This window comes from Globicephala melas, chromosome 10 (genome assembly GCF_963455315.2).
Source record: "Globicephala melas chromosome 10, mGloMel1.2, whole genome shotgun sequence".
Classification (NCBI taxonomy): domain Eukaryota; kingdom Metazoa; phylum Chordata; class Mammalia; order Artiodactyla; family Delphinidae; genus Globicephala; species Globicephala melas.
Window position 1 is genome coordinate 67,058,065 of NC_083323.1, and position 16,730 is coordinate 67,074,794.

The following is a 16,730-nucleotide window of genomic DNA, read 5'->3' on the forward strand; positions in this document are numbered from 1 at the left end:
TCATGATTTGCTCAGGTAAAAGTCTTTTCTTGCATGTAAGCAGATGAGTTTATTCTGAGCTACATGAAATGTATTCTTCTGGACCTCTTTTCTTTTATACATGGTGAAAAAATAATTCATTAGACAATGTAAAACTAGACAGAAAATTTATGCATCAAGCAATTTGAAAATTGTTTGAATGATGTATAATCACATAATTTCCATTAAATATGGATTCCAGTGTTCCAGCTTTTTATTTCAGCATCTTAGATGATCTTTGAACAGGGATTCACACAGGAAAAAGAGATTTGAGAAATTACACATGATTGGTGTCACTGTTTATGAAATGTTCCATTTTTCTTTCCTCTACATAAAGACTCTGGAATCTGTGAAATCTTTATAATTCATAAAAACTTTCTTTTTCTTTTGAGTGGACATACTTTGTCTTGCAGATTTCCTGAGAAAATTAGATTAAAGTGATGTGATTTTTTTTATACATTTAGAGTTTTGTGGGTTTTTTTAAGGATGCCAAGTTGTCTGTTTCATTTCTTAAATACATAATGTGCACATCTCATCTGGCTTGGTCTGTATTACTCATAGTTATTGACAGTGTTCAATCAGTAATTCTCAGATCACTTTCCTTCCTCACTGTGTTGTCTTCTATATTGTAAATCTTCATTTTGTACTCCAAGAATCTGTGTTTCCAATATTTGGAGGACTGTAATTGGAATATTAGGGACTAGAGATAGCATTTATAAAGTCAGAAATAGAGGAGACTTCAAGAAGGAATTAACTGAGTTAACTTCAAGAAGGAATTAATTGAGTTAAACACACTCAAAAACTTTTTAGTACACATAGCATATGGTCCTATAAACATTGGATGAAGATATCAACTTAATCGTTTAGAGAAATATAGCTTCTAAATTAAAGAAAGATTTTAAGGAGACAAAGTTTATTTGCTTTGTTATGATTTTATTTACCCTAATAAGTTTCTTTTTTCTTGTAGGTTATGACTTTTGTTCTGAAAGGCATAACTGCATGGAGAATTCTGTCTGCAGAAATCTGAATGACAGGGCCGTTTGTAGCTGTCGAGATGGTTTTAGGGCTCTTCGAGAGGACAATGCCTACTGTGAAGGTAATCCTTGTAATGATGTGTAGCTTGGCTGTATAAATTTCCTAGGATTACTGCATGCAAAATTTATTAATTTCCCAGGTCGTCAAGTTGATGGGCCCATTAAAAGCAGTGAATTTAATCTGAAGCGTATTAATCAGGTAAAAATAATTATCTTTCAAATTAAAGTTTTTCAGCTATCTGCTACATGTCAGACTAATCAGTTAATATGGCTGGGTTTCTTGAATTAGGACAGTGCTTCCACTGTGAAATTGCCTTCTTTTTTTCATAATTAGATATTCAGGTAGTTCACACATTGACATGATTACTGTGGCTTGCAGTTAGAATTGTAGTCAGATTTTTTCCGACAATGTTGTATAACAAAGACAGTCAATTAACAGGAACATAAAGTGCCCAGCACCATTTTTGTTTGCTACTGTCTGTAATCTCAGTGGTTGTATTCATGCTCTGTGGTATTTACTAAATAGTTCCAGTGGAGAAAATAGTTTCCTAGTTATTTTAAAAATCTTAACTAATATCCCAGGTAGTTTATTGTCTCATTGAAACAGTCCAAATACAGTGATGGGGCCCCTGGCATTCACAAATTCTGTGGCTTTGACTGTTCGGGAAGACCCTAGAAATCCAAGAGATGTAGTAATTTATAATTTCCCCCCCAAGGCACACATTTGAGTCATTCTCATTAACTGTGTGACTAGCTAGTGGGTCTTGCAAGTACGAACACTGATATGGTGGTATCTGGGCACTTGGACAACTTTGGACTTAACATTTCCAGATGTCAAGAGTCCTTAGAGATCGTGTTTAGCTACATGATGATTTACTGGCCCTTGGGAAACCAATGTCTTTTGTTTCCCTCAGGTTTCAGTAGATTTTCTCTGCCTTAAAAATTGGTATTCATTTTTTAAATTGACCTTTTTTTTTCTCAGCGTATTCCTTTAAATGCTTCTGATTTAGTCCTAAAGAGACCATTCTATTTTTGCCAAAAGAAAGACATATAGCTTCCCTTCCCCATTCATAAGTAGATTTAAAATTCCTCATTTTGAAAGGTTTTATATTAGAAATGAATTTAAAGTAACTTAGTAAAATAATGTATTTTTCATTAATATTTGGGATCTCTAATATGTAATAAGTTCCACTGATATTGTTAATGTGTGTAACATGAAATCACATGATATAAATTCATACAATACTTCTTTTTGAATCTTAAGATAATTATTCATATTTTGAGCTGCTTCTTTTTGTTGTTGTTAAGTATATTCACTCTTGTAATAAATATTTAGTGAGCACCTACTGTGTACCAAGCACTTTTCTAGGCACTGGGTAGTAAATGGTGAATACGACTGATAAGGTTCCAGTGCTCAGGAGCTAACATTCAAGGGAGAAGACAGAGAATAAGTGGGTAACTTAGAAGTAGAGAAGGTAATTTAAGGTAGTAATAAATAATAGGAAGAAAGTTAAACAGCATGATGTGATAGAAATTGATTGGGGATTAATTTAGATGAGATGGTCAAGGAAAGCCTCTGGGTTTGGGGTTGGGAGGGGATTGACAGTTGAATTGAGACTTGATGATAAGGAAGTAACACGGAAAGATCTGCAACAGAGCATTCCAATTAGAAGGAATAGCAAGTAGATAGACCCTAAGTGGTAACTAGCTTGGATATTCTAGAAACAGAAAGAAGGATAACGTGATGCAGCAGATGAGTCAGTTAAGATGCAATTGGAGAGTTAGGTAGGGGCCAGGTAATGTAGGGAGACTGTTAAGTATTTTAGATTCATCTAGTAGGGGAGTGATATGTACAGACTTGTATCAAAAAAGATAGCTGTGGCTGCAAGGTGTTAGATGAACTCTGGGGTTGGATGTGGTCAGAAGAACAGAAGTGTACACAGGAAGACCAGTTGGAAGGCTATTGCAGAAGCCTAAGCAAAGCTGTTGATGGCCTGAATTGAGAGAGTGGTAAGAGAGATGAAGAGAAGGAGCATGTTTACGTATGTTTTGGAAGTAGAGGCAACAATGCTTGCAGATAATTTACTGTAGAGGAGAATTAAAGAGTGATAAATGGGAGTCAAGGTTCTGATTTTGAGCAGCACTTGGATGATGTTGCCATTTATTGAGACAGGAAAGAGTTCAAGGCAAGAGGCCAGAAATTTAGATTATTTATCAATACAACCTGTTGAAAATTGATGTAGTTGTAAAGACTAGGTCTCTGTTTTTATCTACACATTTATCTGTAGTGCAGATTGGCAGCTGTTTTCTGTTCTGAACGGATCATACTGGAAAATGGTTTGTAAATTTCCTCATGTTGTTTATTTTTCATTTAAGGAAGTAATCTTCAGAAGTTAAAATAATGGAAAAACTTGTTGGTTTATTATGGGATCTTGAATTTTTTATACATGAGTACTTCTAGTGTATCTTTTGTTATTCATGTTAACAGATTCTGCAGTATTCTGATCAAATTTGATTTTCTTCTTCATTTTGTTTTATTGTTGCTAAGAATGTTTTATTGAAATATGATTGACTTACATATTATATTAGTTTCAGATGTACAACGTAGTAATTTGATATTTGGATACATTACAAAATGATCAGCATGATAAGTCTGGTTACCATCTGTCACAGTATAAAGTTATTACGGTATTATTGGCTATATTACCTATGCTTTATGTTACATCCCAAGACATTTATTTTATAACTGGAGGTTTGTACCTCTAAATATCCCTTACCTAGTTCACTAATCCACCAACCCCCTTCCCCTCTGGCACCCACCAGTTTGTTCTCTGTTTATGTGAGTCTGTTTCTCTTTCGTTATATTTGTTCATTTGTTTTAGTGTTTTTGTTTTCTTTGGAAAAATACCCAGAAGGGGAATTGATGGATCTTATGGTAGTTCTAGTTTTAATTTATTGAGAAGCCTCCATACTGTCGTCCATAGTGACTATCAATTTAGATTCCCACCAACAGTGCACGAGCGTTCCCTTTTATCCACACCCTTGCCGACACGTTATTTGTGTTCTTTTTGATGATAGCCATTCTAACAGGTGTGAGGTGACATTTCATTGTAGTTTTGATTTGCATTTCACTGATGACTAGTGATGTTGAACGTCTTTTCATGTGCGTCTTGGTCATATGTATGTCTTCTTTAGAAAAATGTCTTCAGATCCTTTGCCCATTTCTTAATCAGGTTGTTAGTTTTCTTGATGTCATTATAAGTTCTTTGTATATTTTGGATATTAACCTCTCATTGGATATATCATTTGAAAATATCTTCTCCCATTAAGTAGGCTGCCTTTTGTTTTGTTGATAGTTTCCTTTGCTCTGCAAAAGCTTTTTAGTTTGATGCAGTCCCATTTGTATGTTTTTGCTTTTCTTTCTCTTGCCTAAGAAGACAGATCCAAAAAATTATTTCAAAGACTGATGTCAAAGAGTGTACTGCCTATGTTTTCTTTTAGGAGTTTTATGATTTCAGGTATTACATTTAAATCTTTAATCCATTTTGAGTTTATTTTTATATGGTGTGAGAAAGTAGTCAGTTTGATTCTTTTGCATGTAGCTGTCCAGTTTTCCCAACACCATGTATTGAAGAGGCTATCCTTCCCCTTTGTATATTCTTGCCTCCCTTTTCATAGATTAATTGACCACATAAGCTTGGTTTTAATTCTGGGCTTTCTCTTTTCTTTTTTTTTTTTTAACATTTTTATTGGAGTATAATTGCTTTACAATGGTGTGTTAGTTTCTGCTTTATAACAAAGTGAATCAGTTATACATATACATATGTCCCCATATCTCTTCCCTCTTGCATCTCCCTCACTCCCACCCTTCCTATCCCACCCCTCTTGGTGGTCACAAAGCACCGAACTGATCTCCCTGTGCTATGCAGCTGCTTCGCACTAGCTATTTATTTTACGTTTGGTAGTGTATATATGTCCATGCCACTCTCTCACTTTGTCCCAGCTTACCCTTGCTCCTCCCCATATCCTCAAGTCCATTCTCTAGTAGGTCTGTGTCTTTATACCTGTCTCGCCCCTAGGTTCCTCATGACCATTTTTTTTTCTTTAGATTCCATATATATGTGTTAGCATGCGGTATTTGTTATTCTCTTTCTGACTTACATCACTCTGTATGACACACTCTAAGTCCATCCACCTTACTACAAATAACTCAACTTCGTTTCCTTTTATGGCTGAATAATATTCCATTGTATATATGTGCCACATCTTCTTTACCCATTTATCTGTTGATGGACACTTAAGTTGCTTCCATGTCCTGGCTATTGTGAATAGAGCTGCAGTGAACATTGTCGTACATGACTGTTTTTGAATTATGGTTTTCTCAGAGTATATGCCCAGTAGTGAGATTGCTCAGTCGTATGGTAGTTCTATTTTTAGTTTTTTATGGAACCTCCATATTGTTCTTCATACTGGCTGTATCAATTTACGTTCCCACCAACAGTGCAAGAGGGTTCCTTTTTCTCCACACCCTCTCCAGCATTTATTGTTTGTGGATTTTTTGATGATGGCCATTCTGACCGCTGTGAGATGATATCTCATTGTAGTTTTGATTTACATTTCTCGAATGATTAATGATGTTGAGCATTCTTCCATGTGTTTGTTGGCAATCTGTATATCATCTTTGGAGAAATGTCCATTTAGGTCTTCTGCCCATTTTTGGATTGGGTTGTTTGTTTTTTTGATATTGAGCTGCATGAGCTGCTTGTAAATTTTGGAGATTACTCCTTTGTCAGTTGCTTCATTTGCAAATATTTTCTCCCATTCTGAGGGTTATCTTTTGGTCTTGTTTATGGTTTCCTTTGCTGTGCAAAAGCTTTGAAGTTTCATTAGATCCCATTTGTTTATTTTTGTTTTTATCTCCATTTCTCTAGGAGGTGGGTCAAAAAGAATCTTGCTGTGATTTATGTCATAGAGTGTTTTGCCTATGTTTTCCTCTAAGAGTGTGATAGTGTCTGGTCTTACATTTAGGTCTTTAATCCATTTTGAGTTTATTTTTGTGTATGGTGTTAGGGAGTGTTCTAATTTCATTCTTTTCCATGTAGCTGTCCAGTTTTCCCAGCACCACTTATTGAAGAGGCTGTCTTTTCTCCACTGTATATTCTTGCCTCATTTAACAAAGATAATGTGACCATATGTGCGTGGGTTCATTTCTGGGCTTTCTATCCTGTTCCATTGATCTATATTTCTGTTTTTGTGCCACTACCATACTGTCTTGATTACTGTCGATTTGTGGTATAGTATGAAGTCAGGGAGCCTGATTCCTCCAGCTCCGTTTTTCTTTCTCATGATTGCTTTGGCTATTCGCGGTCTTTTGTGTTTCCATACAAATTGTGAAATTTTTTGTTCTAGTTCTGTGAAAAATGCCATTGGTAGTTTGATAGGGATTGCATTGAATCTGTAGATTGCTTTGGGTAGTAGAGTCGTTTTCACAATGTTGATTCTTCCAATCCAAGAACATGGTATATCTCTCCATCTATTTGTATCATCTTTAATTTCTTTCATCAGTGTCTTATAATTTTCTGCATACAGGTCTTCTGTCTCCTTAGGTAGGTTTATTCCTAGATATTTTATTCTTTTTGTTGCAATGGTAAATGGGAGTGTTTTCTTAATTTCTCTTTAAGATTTTTCATCATTAGTGTATAGGAATGCCAGAGATATCTGTTCATTAATTTTGTATCCTGCTACTGTATCCAGTTCATTGATTAGCTCTAGTCATTTTCTGGTAGCATCTTTAGGATTCTCTAGGTATAGTATCATGTCATCTTCAAACAGTGACATCTTTACTTCTTCTTTTCCAATTTGGATTCCTTTTATTTCTTTTTCTTCTCTGATTGCTATGGCTAAAACTTCCAAAACTATGTTAAATAATAGTGGCGAGAGTGGGCAACCTTGTCTTGTTCCTGATCTTAGTGGACATGGTTTCAGTTTTTCACCATTGAGGACGATGTTGGCTGTGGGTTTGTCATATATGGCCTTTATTATGTTGAGGAAAGTTCCCTCTATGCCTACTTTCTGGAGGGCTTTTATCATAAATGGTGTTGAATTTTGTTGAAAGTTTTCTCTGCATGACTTGAGATGATCATATGGTTTTTCTCTTTCAAATTGTTAATATGTTGTATCTCGTTGGTTGATTTGCGTATATTGAAGAATCCTTGCATTCCTGAGACAAAACCTACTTGATCATGGTTTTTTTTTTTTTTTTTTTTTTTTGCGGCACATGGGCCCCTCACCGCTGTGACCTCTCCCGCCATGGAGCACAGGCTCCGTATGCACAGGCCCAGCGGCCATGGCTCACGGGCCCAGCCGCTCCTTGGCACGTGGGACCCTCCCGGACCAGGGCACGAATCCGTGTCCCCTGCATCGGCAGGCGGACTCCCAACCACTGCGCCACCAGGGAAGCCTGGTGTATGATCCTTTTAATGTGCCTTTGGATTCTGTTTGCTAGTATTTTGTGGAGGAGTTTTGCATCTATGCTCATCAGTGATATTGGCCTGTAGTTTTCTTTCTTTGTGACATCTTTGTCTGGTTTTGGTATCAGGATAATGGTGGCCTCATAGAATGAGTTTGGGAGTGTTCCTCCCTCTGCTATATTTTGGAAGAGTTTGAGAAGGATAGGTGATAGCTCTTCTCTAAATGTTTGATAGAATTTGCCTGTGAAGCCATCTGGTCCTGGGCTTTTGTTTGTTGGAAGATTTTTAATCACAGTTTCAATTTCAGTGCTTGTGATTGTTCTGTTCATATTTTCGCTTTCTTCCTGGTTCAGTCTCGGAAGCTTGTGCATTACTAAGAATTTGTCCATTTCTTCCAAGTTTTCCATTTTATTGGCATGTAGTAATCTCTCATGCTCCTTTTATTTCTGCAGTGTCAGTTGTTACTTCTCCTTTTTCATTTCTAATTCTATTGATTTGAGTCTTCTCCCTTTTTTTCTTGATGAATCTGGCTAATGGTTTATCAATTTTGTTTATCTTCTCAAAGAACCAGCTTTTAGTTTTGTTTATCTTTGCTCTCGTTTCCTTCATTTCTTTTTCATTTATTTCTGCTCAGATCTTTATGGTTTCTTTCATTCTGCTAACATTGGGGTTTTGTTCTTATTTCTCTAATTGCTTTAGGTGTAAGGTTAGTTTGTTTATTTGAGATGTTTCTTGTTTCTTAACATAGGATTGTATTGCTATAAACTTCCCTCTTAGAATTGTTTTTGCTGCATCCCATTGGTGTTGGGTCATTGTGTTTTCATTGTGATTTGTTTCTAGGTATTTTTTTATTTCCTGTTTGATTTCCTCAGTGATCTCTTGGTTATTAAGTAGTGTATTGTTTAACCTCCATGTGTTTGTATTTTTTACACATTTTTCCTATAATTGATATCTGGTCTCATAGCATTGTGGTCTGAAAAGATACTTGATACGATTTCAATTTTTGTAAATTTACTGAGGCTTGATTTGTGACCCAAGATATGACCTATCCTGGAGAATGTTCCACGAGCACTTGAGAAGAATGTGTATTCTGTTGCTTTTGGGTGGAATGTCCTATATATATCAGTTAAGTCCATCTTGTTTAATGTGTAATTTAAAGCTTGTGTTTTCTTATTTATTTTCATTTTGGATGATCTGCCCTTTGGTGAAAGTGCGGTGTTAATGTCCCATATTATTATTGTGTTACTGTTGATTTCCCCTTTTATGGCTGTGAAAATTTGCCTTATGTTTTGTTGTACTCCTGTGTTGGGTGCATAAATATTTACAATTGTTATATCTTCTTCTTGGATTGATACCCCGTAATCATTATGTAGTGTCTTTCTTTGTCTCTTGTAACATTCTTTATTTTGACGTTTATTTTGTCTGATATGAGAATTGCGACTCCAGCTTTCTTTTGATTTCCATTTGCTTGGAATATCTTTTTCTATCACCTCACTTTCAGTCTGTATGTGTCCCTGGGTCTGAAGTGGGTCGCTTGTAGACCACATATATACGGGTCTTGTTTTTGTAGTCATTCAGCCAGTCTGTGTCTTTTGGTTTGAGCATTTAATCCATTTACATTTAAGGTAATTATTGATATGTATGTTCCTATTATCATTTTCTTAATTGTTTTGGGTTTGTTATTGTAGGTCTTTTCCTTCTCTTGTGTTTGCTGCCTACAGAAGTTCCTTTAGCATTTGTTGTAGAGCTGGTTTGGTGGTGCTGAATTCTCTTAGCTTTTGCTTGTCTGTAAAGACTTTAATTTCTCCGTCAAATCTGAATGAGATCCTTGCTTGGTAGAGTAATCTTGGTTGTAGGTTTTTCTCCTTCATCACTTTAAATATGTCCTGCCAGTCCCTTCTGCCTTGCAGAGTTTCTGCTGAAAGATCAGCTGTTAACCTTATGGGGATTCCCTTGTGTGTTATTTGTTTTTTTTCCCTTGCTGCTTTTAATATGCTTTCTTTGTATTTAATTTTTGATAGTTTGATTAATATGTGTCTTGGCGTGTTTCTCCTTGGATTTATCCTGTATGGGACTGTCTGTGCTTCCTGGACTGGATTAACTATATCCTTTCCCATATTAGGGAAGTTTTCAACTATAATCTCCTCAAATATTTTCTCAGTCACTTTCTTATTCTCTTTTTCTTCTGGGACCCCTAAAATTCGAATGTTGTTGCGTTTAATGTTGTCCCAGAGGTCTCTGAGACTGTCCTCATTTCTTTTCATTCTTTTTTCTTTATTCTGCTCTGCAGTAGTTATTTCCACTATTTTATCTTCCAGGTCACTTATCCATTCTTCTTCCTCAGTTATTCTGCTATTGATCCCTTCTAGAGAATTTTTAATTTCATTTATTGTGTTCTTTAGAACTGTTTGTTTGCTCTTTAGTTCTTCTATGTTCTTGTCAAGCGTTTTTTGTATTTTCTCCATTCTATTTCCAAGATTTTGGATCATCTTTACTATCACTATTCTGATCTCTTTTTCAGGTAGACTGCCTATTTCCTCTTCATTTGTTAGGTCTGGAGGGTTTTTGACTTGCTCCTTCATCTGCTGTGTGTTTCTCTGTGTTCTCAGTTGGCTTAAGTTACTGTGTTTGGGGTCTCCTTTTCACAGGCTGCAGGTTCCTAGTTCCCGTTGTTTTTGGTGTCTGCTCCCAGTGGCTAAGGTTGGTTCAGTGGATTGTGTAGGCTTCCTGGTGGAGAGGACTGGTGCCTGTGTTCTGGTGGATGAGGCTGGATCTTGTCTTTCTGGTGGGCAGGTCCACGTCTGGTGGAGTTTTTTTGGGGGGTGTCTCTGGCCTTATTATGATTTTAGGCAGCCTCTCTGCTAATGGATGGTGTTGTGTTCCTGTCTTGCTAGTTGTCTGGCATAGGGTGTCCAGCACTGTAGCTTGCTTCTCGTTGAGTAGAGCACGATCTTGGCATTGAGATGGACATCTTTGGGAGATTTTCGCTGTTTGATAGTATGTGGAGCTGGGAGGTTTCTTGTGGACCAGTGTCCTGAACTTGGCTCTCCCACCTCAGAAGCACAGCCCTGATGCCTGGCTGGAGCAACAAGAGCCTGTCATCCACACAGCTCAGAATTAAAGTGAAAAAAGAAAGAAAGAAAGAAAGAAGATAAAATAAAATAAAGTTATTAAAATAATTATTAAAAAAATTTTTTTAACTAATAAAAAAACAAAAAAGAAAGAAAGAAAGAAAGAAAAGAGCAACCAAACCAAAAAACAAATCCACCAATGATAACTAGCTCTAAAAACTATACAAAATATAAATAAACAACAAAAAAACGGACAGACAGACCCTAGGACAAATGGTATACCCAGTCACAAAAAGAGAAGAAGGGAAAAATATATATATATTTCATTGCTCCCAAACGCCACCTCCTCAATTTGGGATGATTCGTTGTCTATTCAGATCTTCCACAGCTGCAGGGTACATCAGGTTGATTGTGAAAATTTAATCCCCTGCTCCTGAGACTGCTGCAGGAAATTTCCCTTTCTCTTCTTTGATCGCACAGCTCCTGGGGTTTAGCTTTGGATTTGGCCCCGCCTCTGCGTGTAGGTTGCCTGAGCACGTCTGTTCTTCACTCAGATAGGACAGGCTTAAAGGAGCAGCTGATTCAGGGGCTCTGGCTCGCTCAGGGCAGGGGGATAGAGGGGTACGGATGCGGGTCCAGCCTGTGGCGGCAGAGGCCGGCGTGATGTTTCCACAGCCTGAGGCGCGCCGTGTGTTCTCCCGGGGAAGTTGTCCCTGGATCACGCGACCCTGGCAGTGGCGGGCTGCACAGGCTCCCAGGAGCGAAGGTGTGTATAGTGACCTGTGCTCGCACACAGGCTTCTTGGTGGCTGCAGCAGCAGCCTTAGCGTCTCATGCCCGTCTCTGGGGTCCGCTCTGATAGCCACGGCTCGCACTCATCTCTGGAGCTCCTTTGAGCGGCACTCTTAATCCCCTCTCCTCACGCACCAGGAAGCAAAGAGGCAAGAAAAAGTCTCTTGTCTCTTCGGCACCTCCAGACTTTTTCCCGGACTCCCTCCCGCCTAGCTGTGGTGCACTAGCCCCCTTCAGGCTGTGTTCATGCAGTCCTCTCCCTGGGATCCCACCGAAGCTGGACCCTCAGCTCCAGCCCCTGCCCGTCCCGGTGGGTGAGCAGACAAGCCTCTTGGACTGGAGAGTGCTGGTCAGCACCGATCCTCTGTGCGGGATACTGTCCGCTTTGCCCTCCGCACCCCCATGGCTGCGCTCTCCTCCGTGGCTCCAAAGCTTCCCCATCTGCCACCCGCCATCTCCGCCTGCAAAGGGGCTTCCTAGTGTGTGCAAACCTTTCCTCCTTCCCAGCTCCCTCCCACTGGTACAGGTCCGGTCCCTATTCTTTTGTCTCTGTTTTTTCTTTTGTCCTGCCCAGGTACATGGGGAGTTTCTTGCGTTTTGGGAGGTCTGAGGTCTTCTGCCAGTGTTCAGTAGGTGTTCTGTAGGAGTTGTTCCACATGTAGATGTATTTCTGATGTATTTGTGGGGAGCAAAGTGATCTCCACGTCTTACTCTTCTGCCATCTTGAAACTCCTCCTGTGTTTTCTCTTTTGTTCCATTGATCTGTGTGTCTGTTTTTGTGCCAGTATCATATTGTTTTGATGACTGTAGCTTGTAGTATTGTTTGAAATCAGGGAGCATGATACCTCCAGCTTTTTCAAGGTTCCCTTGGAATTTGGGGTCTTTTTTGTTTCCTTACAAATTTTAGAATCATTTGTTCTAGGTCTGTGAAAAATATCATTGGTATTTTGATAGGGATTGCTGCATTGAATTTGTATACTGCCTTGGGGAGTATGGTCATTTTAGCAACATTAATTCTTCCAATCCATCAGCACAGCACATTTTTCCATTTGTTTGTGTCATCTTCAGTTTTTCATCATGTTGTATAGTTTTCTGAGTACAGGTCTTTTACTTCCTTGGCTAGATTTATTCCTAGGTATTTTGTTCTTTCTGATGCAATATTAAATGGGATTTTTTCTTGATTTCTCTTTCTTATAATTTCTAGTGTATAGAAACACATCAGATTTCTATATATTGATTTTTTTTTTTTTTTTTGCGGTACACAGGCCTCTCACTGCTGTGGCCTCTCCCGTTGCAGAGCACAGGCTCCGGACGTGCAGGCTCAGGCTCAGCAGCCATGGCTCATGGGCCCAGCTGCTCCATGGCATGTGGGATCTTCCCAGACCGGGGCACGAATCCGCGTTCCCTGCATAGGCAGGCAGACTCTCAACCACTGCGCCACCAGGGAAGCCCTCTGTATATTAATTTTGTATCCTGCAGCTTTATGGAATTCATTTATTAGTTTTGATTTTTTTGTTGTTGAATCTTTAGTATTTTCTATATATAGTATCATGTCATCTGAAAATATTAAAAGTTTTATTTTTTCCTTTCCAATTTGGATGTCTTTTATCTCTTTTTCTTATCTACTTGCTAGGGCTAGGACATTCAATACTATGTTGAATAAAAGTGACAATTGTGAGCTCCCTTGTCTTATTCTTGATCTTAGAGGAAAAGCTTTCAGCTTTTCACCATTGAGTGTTATATTTGCTGTGTGTTGTCATATATGACCTCCATTATGTTGAAGTATATTCCCTCTATACTGACTTTCTTGAGAGTTTTTATCATAAATGCATGTTGAATTTTGTCATAAGCTTTTTCTGAATCTATTGAGATGATCACATAATTTTTATTCTTCAGTTCGTTAATATGATTTGTCACATTGATTGATTTGTTGACATGGAGCCATCCTTTCATCCTGATGATAAATCCCATTTGATCATAACATACGATCCCTTTAATGTATTGTTGAATTTGGTTTGCTAGTATTTTGCTGAGGATTTTTGCATCTATGTTCATCAGTGATATTGGCCTGTAATTTTCTTTTTGTGGTGTCTTTGTCTCATTTTGGTATGAGGATGATGCTGGCTTCATAGCACAAGTGTGAAAGTGTTCCTTTCTCTTCAGTTTTTTGGAATGGTTTGGGGATTCTAGGCATTAACTCTTCTTTAAGTGGTTGGTAGAATTCACCTGTGAAGCTATCTGGTCTTGGACTTTTGTTTGTTGGGAGTCCTTTTTACTACTGAATCAGTTTCATTACTGGTAATTGGTCTGTTCATATTTTCTATTTCTTCCTAATTCAGTCTTGGAAGATTGTAAGTTTCTAGGAATTTATTCATTTCTTCTGTGTTGTCCATTTTGTTGGCATATAGTTGTTGTAGTTATCACTTATGATCCTATTTTTCTGTGGTGTTAGTTGTAACTTCTGTTACATTTCTCCTTTTATTGATTTGGGCCCTCTCTCTTGATTTTTTTTTATTGATTTTGTTTATCTTTTCAAAGAACCATCTCTAGTTTCATTGATCTTTTCTATTATTTCTTTTTAGTTTCTATTTCCTTTATTTCTGCTCTGATCTTTATGATTTCTCTCCTACTAATCTTGGGTTTTGTTTGTTCTTGTTTCTCTAGTTCCTTTAGGTATAAGGTTAGGTTGTTTATTTGAGATTTTTCTTGTTTTCTGAGATAAGCTTATATTGCCATAAACTTCCCTCTTAGAACTGGTTTTGCTGGGTTCCATAGATTTCGGATTGTTGTGTTTCCACTTTCATTTGTCTCCAGGTATTTTTTGATTTCCTTGTTGATTTTTTTGTGTGTGTGTGTTTGTGACCCATTGGTTTTTTTGGTAACATATCTTTTAGCATTCATATGCTTGTGTTTTGCAGTTTTTTTCTTGTTGATTTTTAGTCTCAGACCCTTCGGTCGGAAAAGTTGCTTGATGTGATTTTAGTCCTCTTAAATTTATTTGAGACTTGTTTAGTGGCCTAGTATGTGCTCTCTCTCCAGGAAAATGTTCCATGTGCACTTGAAAAGAATGTGTATTCTGCTGCTTTGGATGGAATGTTCTATATATATATATTAAGTCTATCTGGTCTAATGTGTCCTTGAAGGCCAATGTTTCCTTATTGATTTTCTGTCTAGATGATGTGTCCATTGATTTAATTGCAGTGTAAAATTCTGCTACAATTATTGTGTTACTGTTAATTCCTCCTTTTATGTTCGTTAACATTTGCTTTATCTAGATGTTCCTGTGTTGGGTCTATAAATATTTATAATTGTTATATATATATTTTTAAAAAAACATTTTTATTGGAGTATAATTGCTCCACAATGGTGTGTTAGTTTCTGCTCTACAACAAAGTGAATCAGCTATATGTGTTATATCTTCTTGTTGAATCGATCCCATTATCATTAAGTAATGTCCTTCTTTGTCTCTTGTTACAGGCTTTGTTTTAAAGTCTGTTTTGCCTTATATAAGTACTACTACCCCCCTTTCTTTTTTGTTTCCATTTGCATGGAATACCTTTTTCTATCTCTTCATTTTCAGTCTGTGTGTGACTTTAGATCTGAAATAGGTAGCATATATATGAGTCTTGCTCTTTTATGCATTCAGTCACTTTATGACTTTTGATTGGAACACTTAGTCCATTTACATTTGATGTAATTATTAATAGGTATGTACTTACTGACATTTTGTTGATTATTTTCTTGCTGTTTTTGTAGTTCTTTTTTGTTCTTTCTTCTACTTTTGCTCTCTTCCCTTGTGATTGGATGACTGTCTTTAGTTATGTTTGGATTCTTTCTTTTTTGAATGTGTGTATCTAGTATAGATTTTTAATTTGTGGTTATCATGAGGTTCATATATAACACTATATATGTATGTATATATATTGATTATTTTAAGTTGATCTCAAGTATGAACACATTCTAACAACCCTGCATTTTTACTCTTCACACCCTGTTTAATGTTGTTTTTTTTTTTCTGTTTAACGTTTTTGACATTGTATTTTCCATCTTTTTGTTTTGTGTATCCCTTAACTACTTTGGGGGCTACAGATGATTTTACTACTTTTGTCTTTTAACCTTTATATTACCTTTATAAGTGGATGATATGCTACCTTTATTGTACATTTGCCTTTACTAATGAGATTATTTTAAAAATAATTTACATATTTCTAGTTGTATAATCTTCTTTTCTGCTTAGGGTAGTCCCTTTAACATTTCTTGTAAAGCCAGTTTAGTGGTGTTGAAGTATTTTAGCCTTTGCTTGGTAGCCTTGCTGGGTAGAGTGTTGCTGGTTGTAGATTTCTTCTTTTTATCACTTTGAATATATTGTGCCACTCACCTTGTGGCTTGCAAAATTTCTGCTGGAAAGTCAGCACATACTCTTATGGTATGGAAAGCTACTAGTTAGGAAAAGCTAACTAGTAGCTTTTCCTTTACTGCTATTAAGATTCTCTCTTTATCTTTAATTTTTGCCATTTTAATTATAATGTATATTTGTGTGGACCTCTTTGGGTTCATCTTATTTGGGACTCTCTTTGCTTCTTGGACCTGGATATCTATATCCTTTTTAAGGTTAGGGAAATTTTCAACTCTTATTTCCTCAAACAAATTCTCTGTCCCTTTCTTTCTCTCTTCACCTTCTGCAACCCCTGTAATGCAAATGTTAGTACACTGGATGTTGTCCTAGAAGTCTCTTCAACTATCCTCATTTAAAAAAAAAAAAAATCTTTCTTTTTTTCTCTTCAGTTTGTGTAATTTCCTCTGTTCTGTCTTCCATTTCACTGATGTATTCCTCTGTATCATCTAATATACTGTGTATTCCTAGATCCCTTCTAGTGTATTTTTTATTTCAGCTATTGTATTCTTCAGCTCTGTTTGGTTCTTCTTCATATTTTCTAACTCTTTGTTAACCTTTTCACTGTGTTCATTCATTCTTCACCTCAGTTCACTGATCATCTTTATAATCATTACCTTGAACTCTTTTTTGGGTAGATGACTTATCTCCACTTCATTTAGTTCTTCTGGGGTTTTGTCTTGTTCCTTTGGAATATATTAGTCTCCTCATTCTGCCAAATTCCCTTTGTTTATTTCTAAGTATTAGGTAGCTCAGTTATGCTTCCTGATCTTGTAGAAGTGGCCTTATGTAGGATATATCCTATGGGTCCCAGCAGCACACTACCCTCTGGTCTCCAGAGCTATCTGTTCTAGGTGTGTCCCCTATGTGGATTGTATTGGCCATTCTGTTGTGACAATGCAACAACTGTTGGCACACTGTTAGGCAAGCCTGGCCCCTTGCCCAGTCAGCTG

The 16,730-nt window shown here is 37.1% G+C and overlaps 1 protein-coding gene across 2 annotated transcripts in view; it reads left to right on the forward strand.

Annotated features, from left to right (window-relative positions):
• Positions 1–16,730, forward strand: part of NELL2 (neural EGFL like 2) — a 378,238-nt gene that overhangs the window by 152,570 nt on the left and 208,938 nt on the right. For both annotated transcript variants that reach the window (XM_060305603.1, XM_030835328.2), the window contains exon 13: positions 986–1,114. In XM_060305603.1, coding sequence (XP_060161586.1) covers positions 986–1,114 — 129 coding nt within the window. The remainder of the gene's footprint in view (positions 1–985; positions 1,115–16,730) is intronic.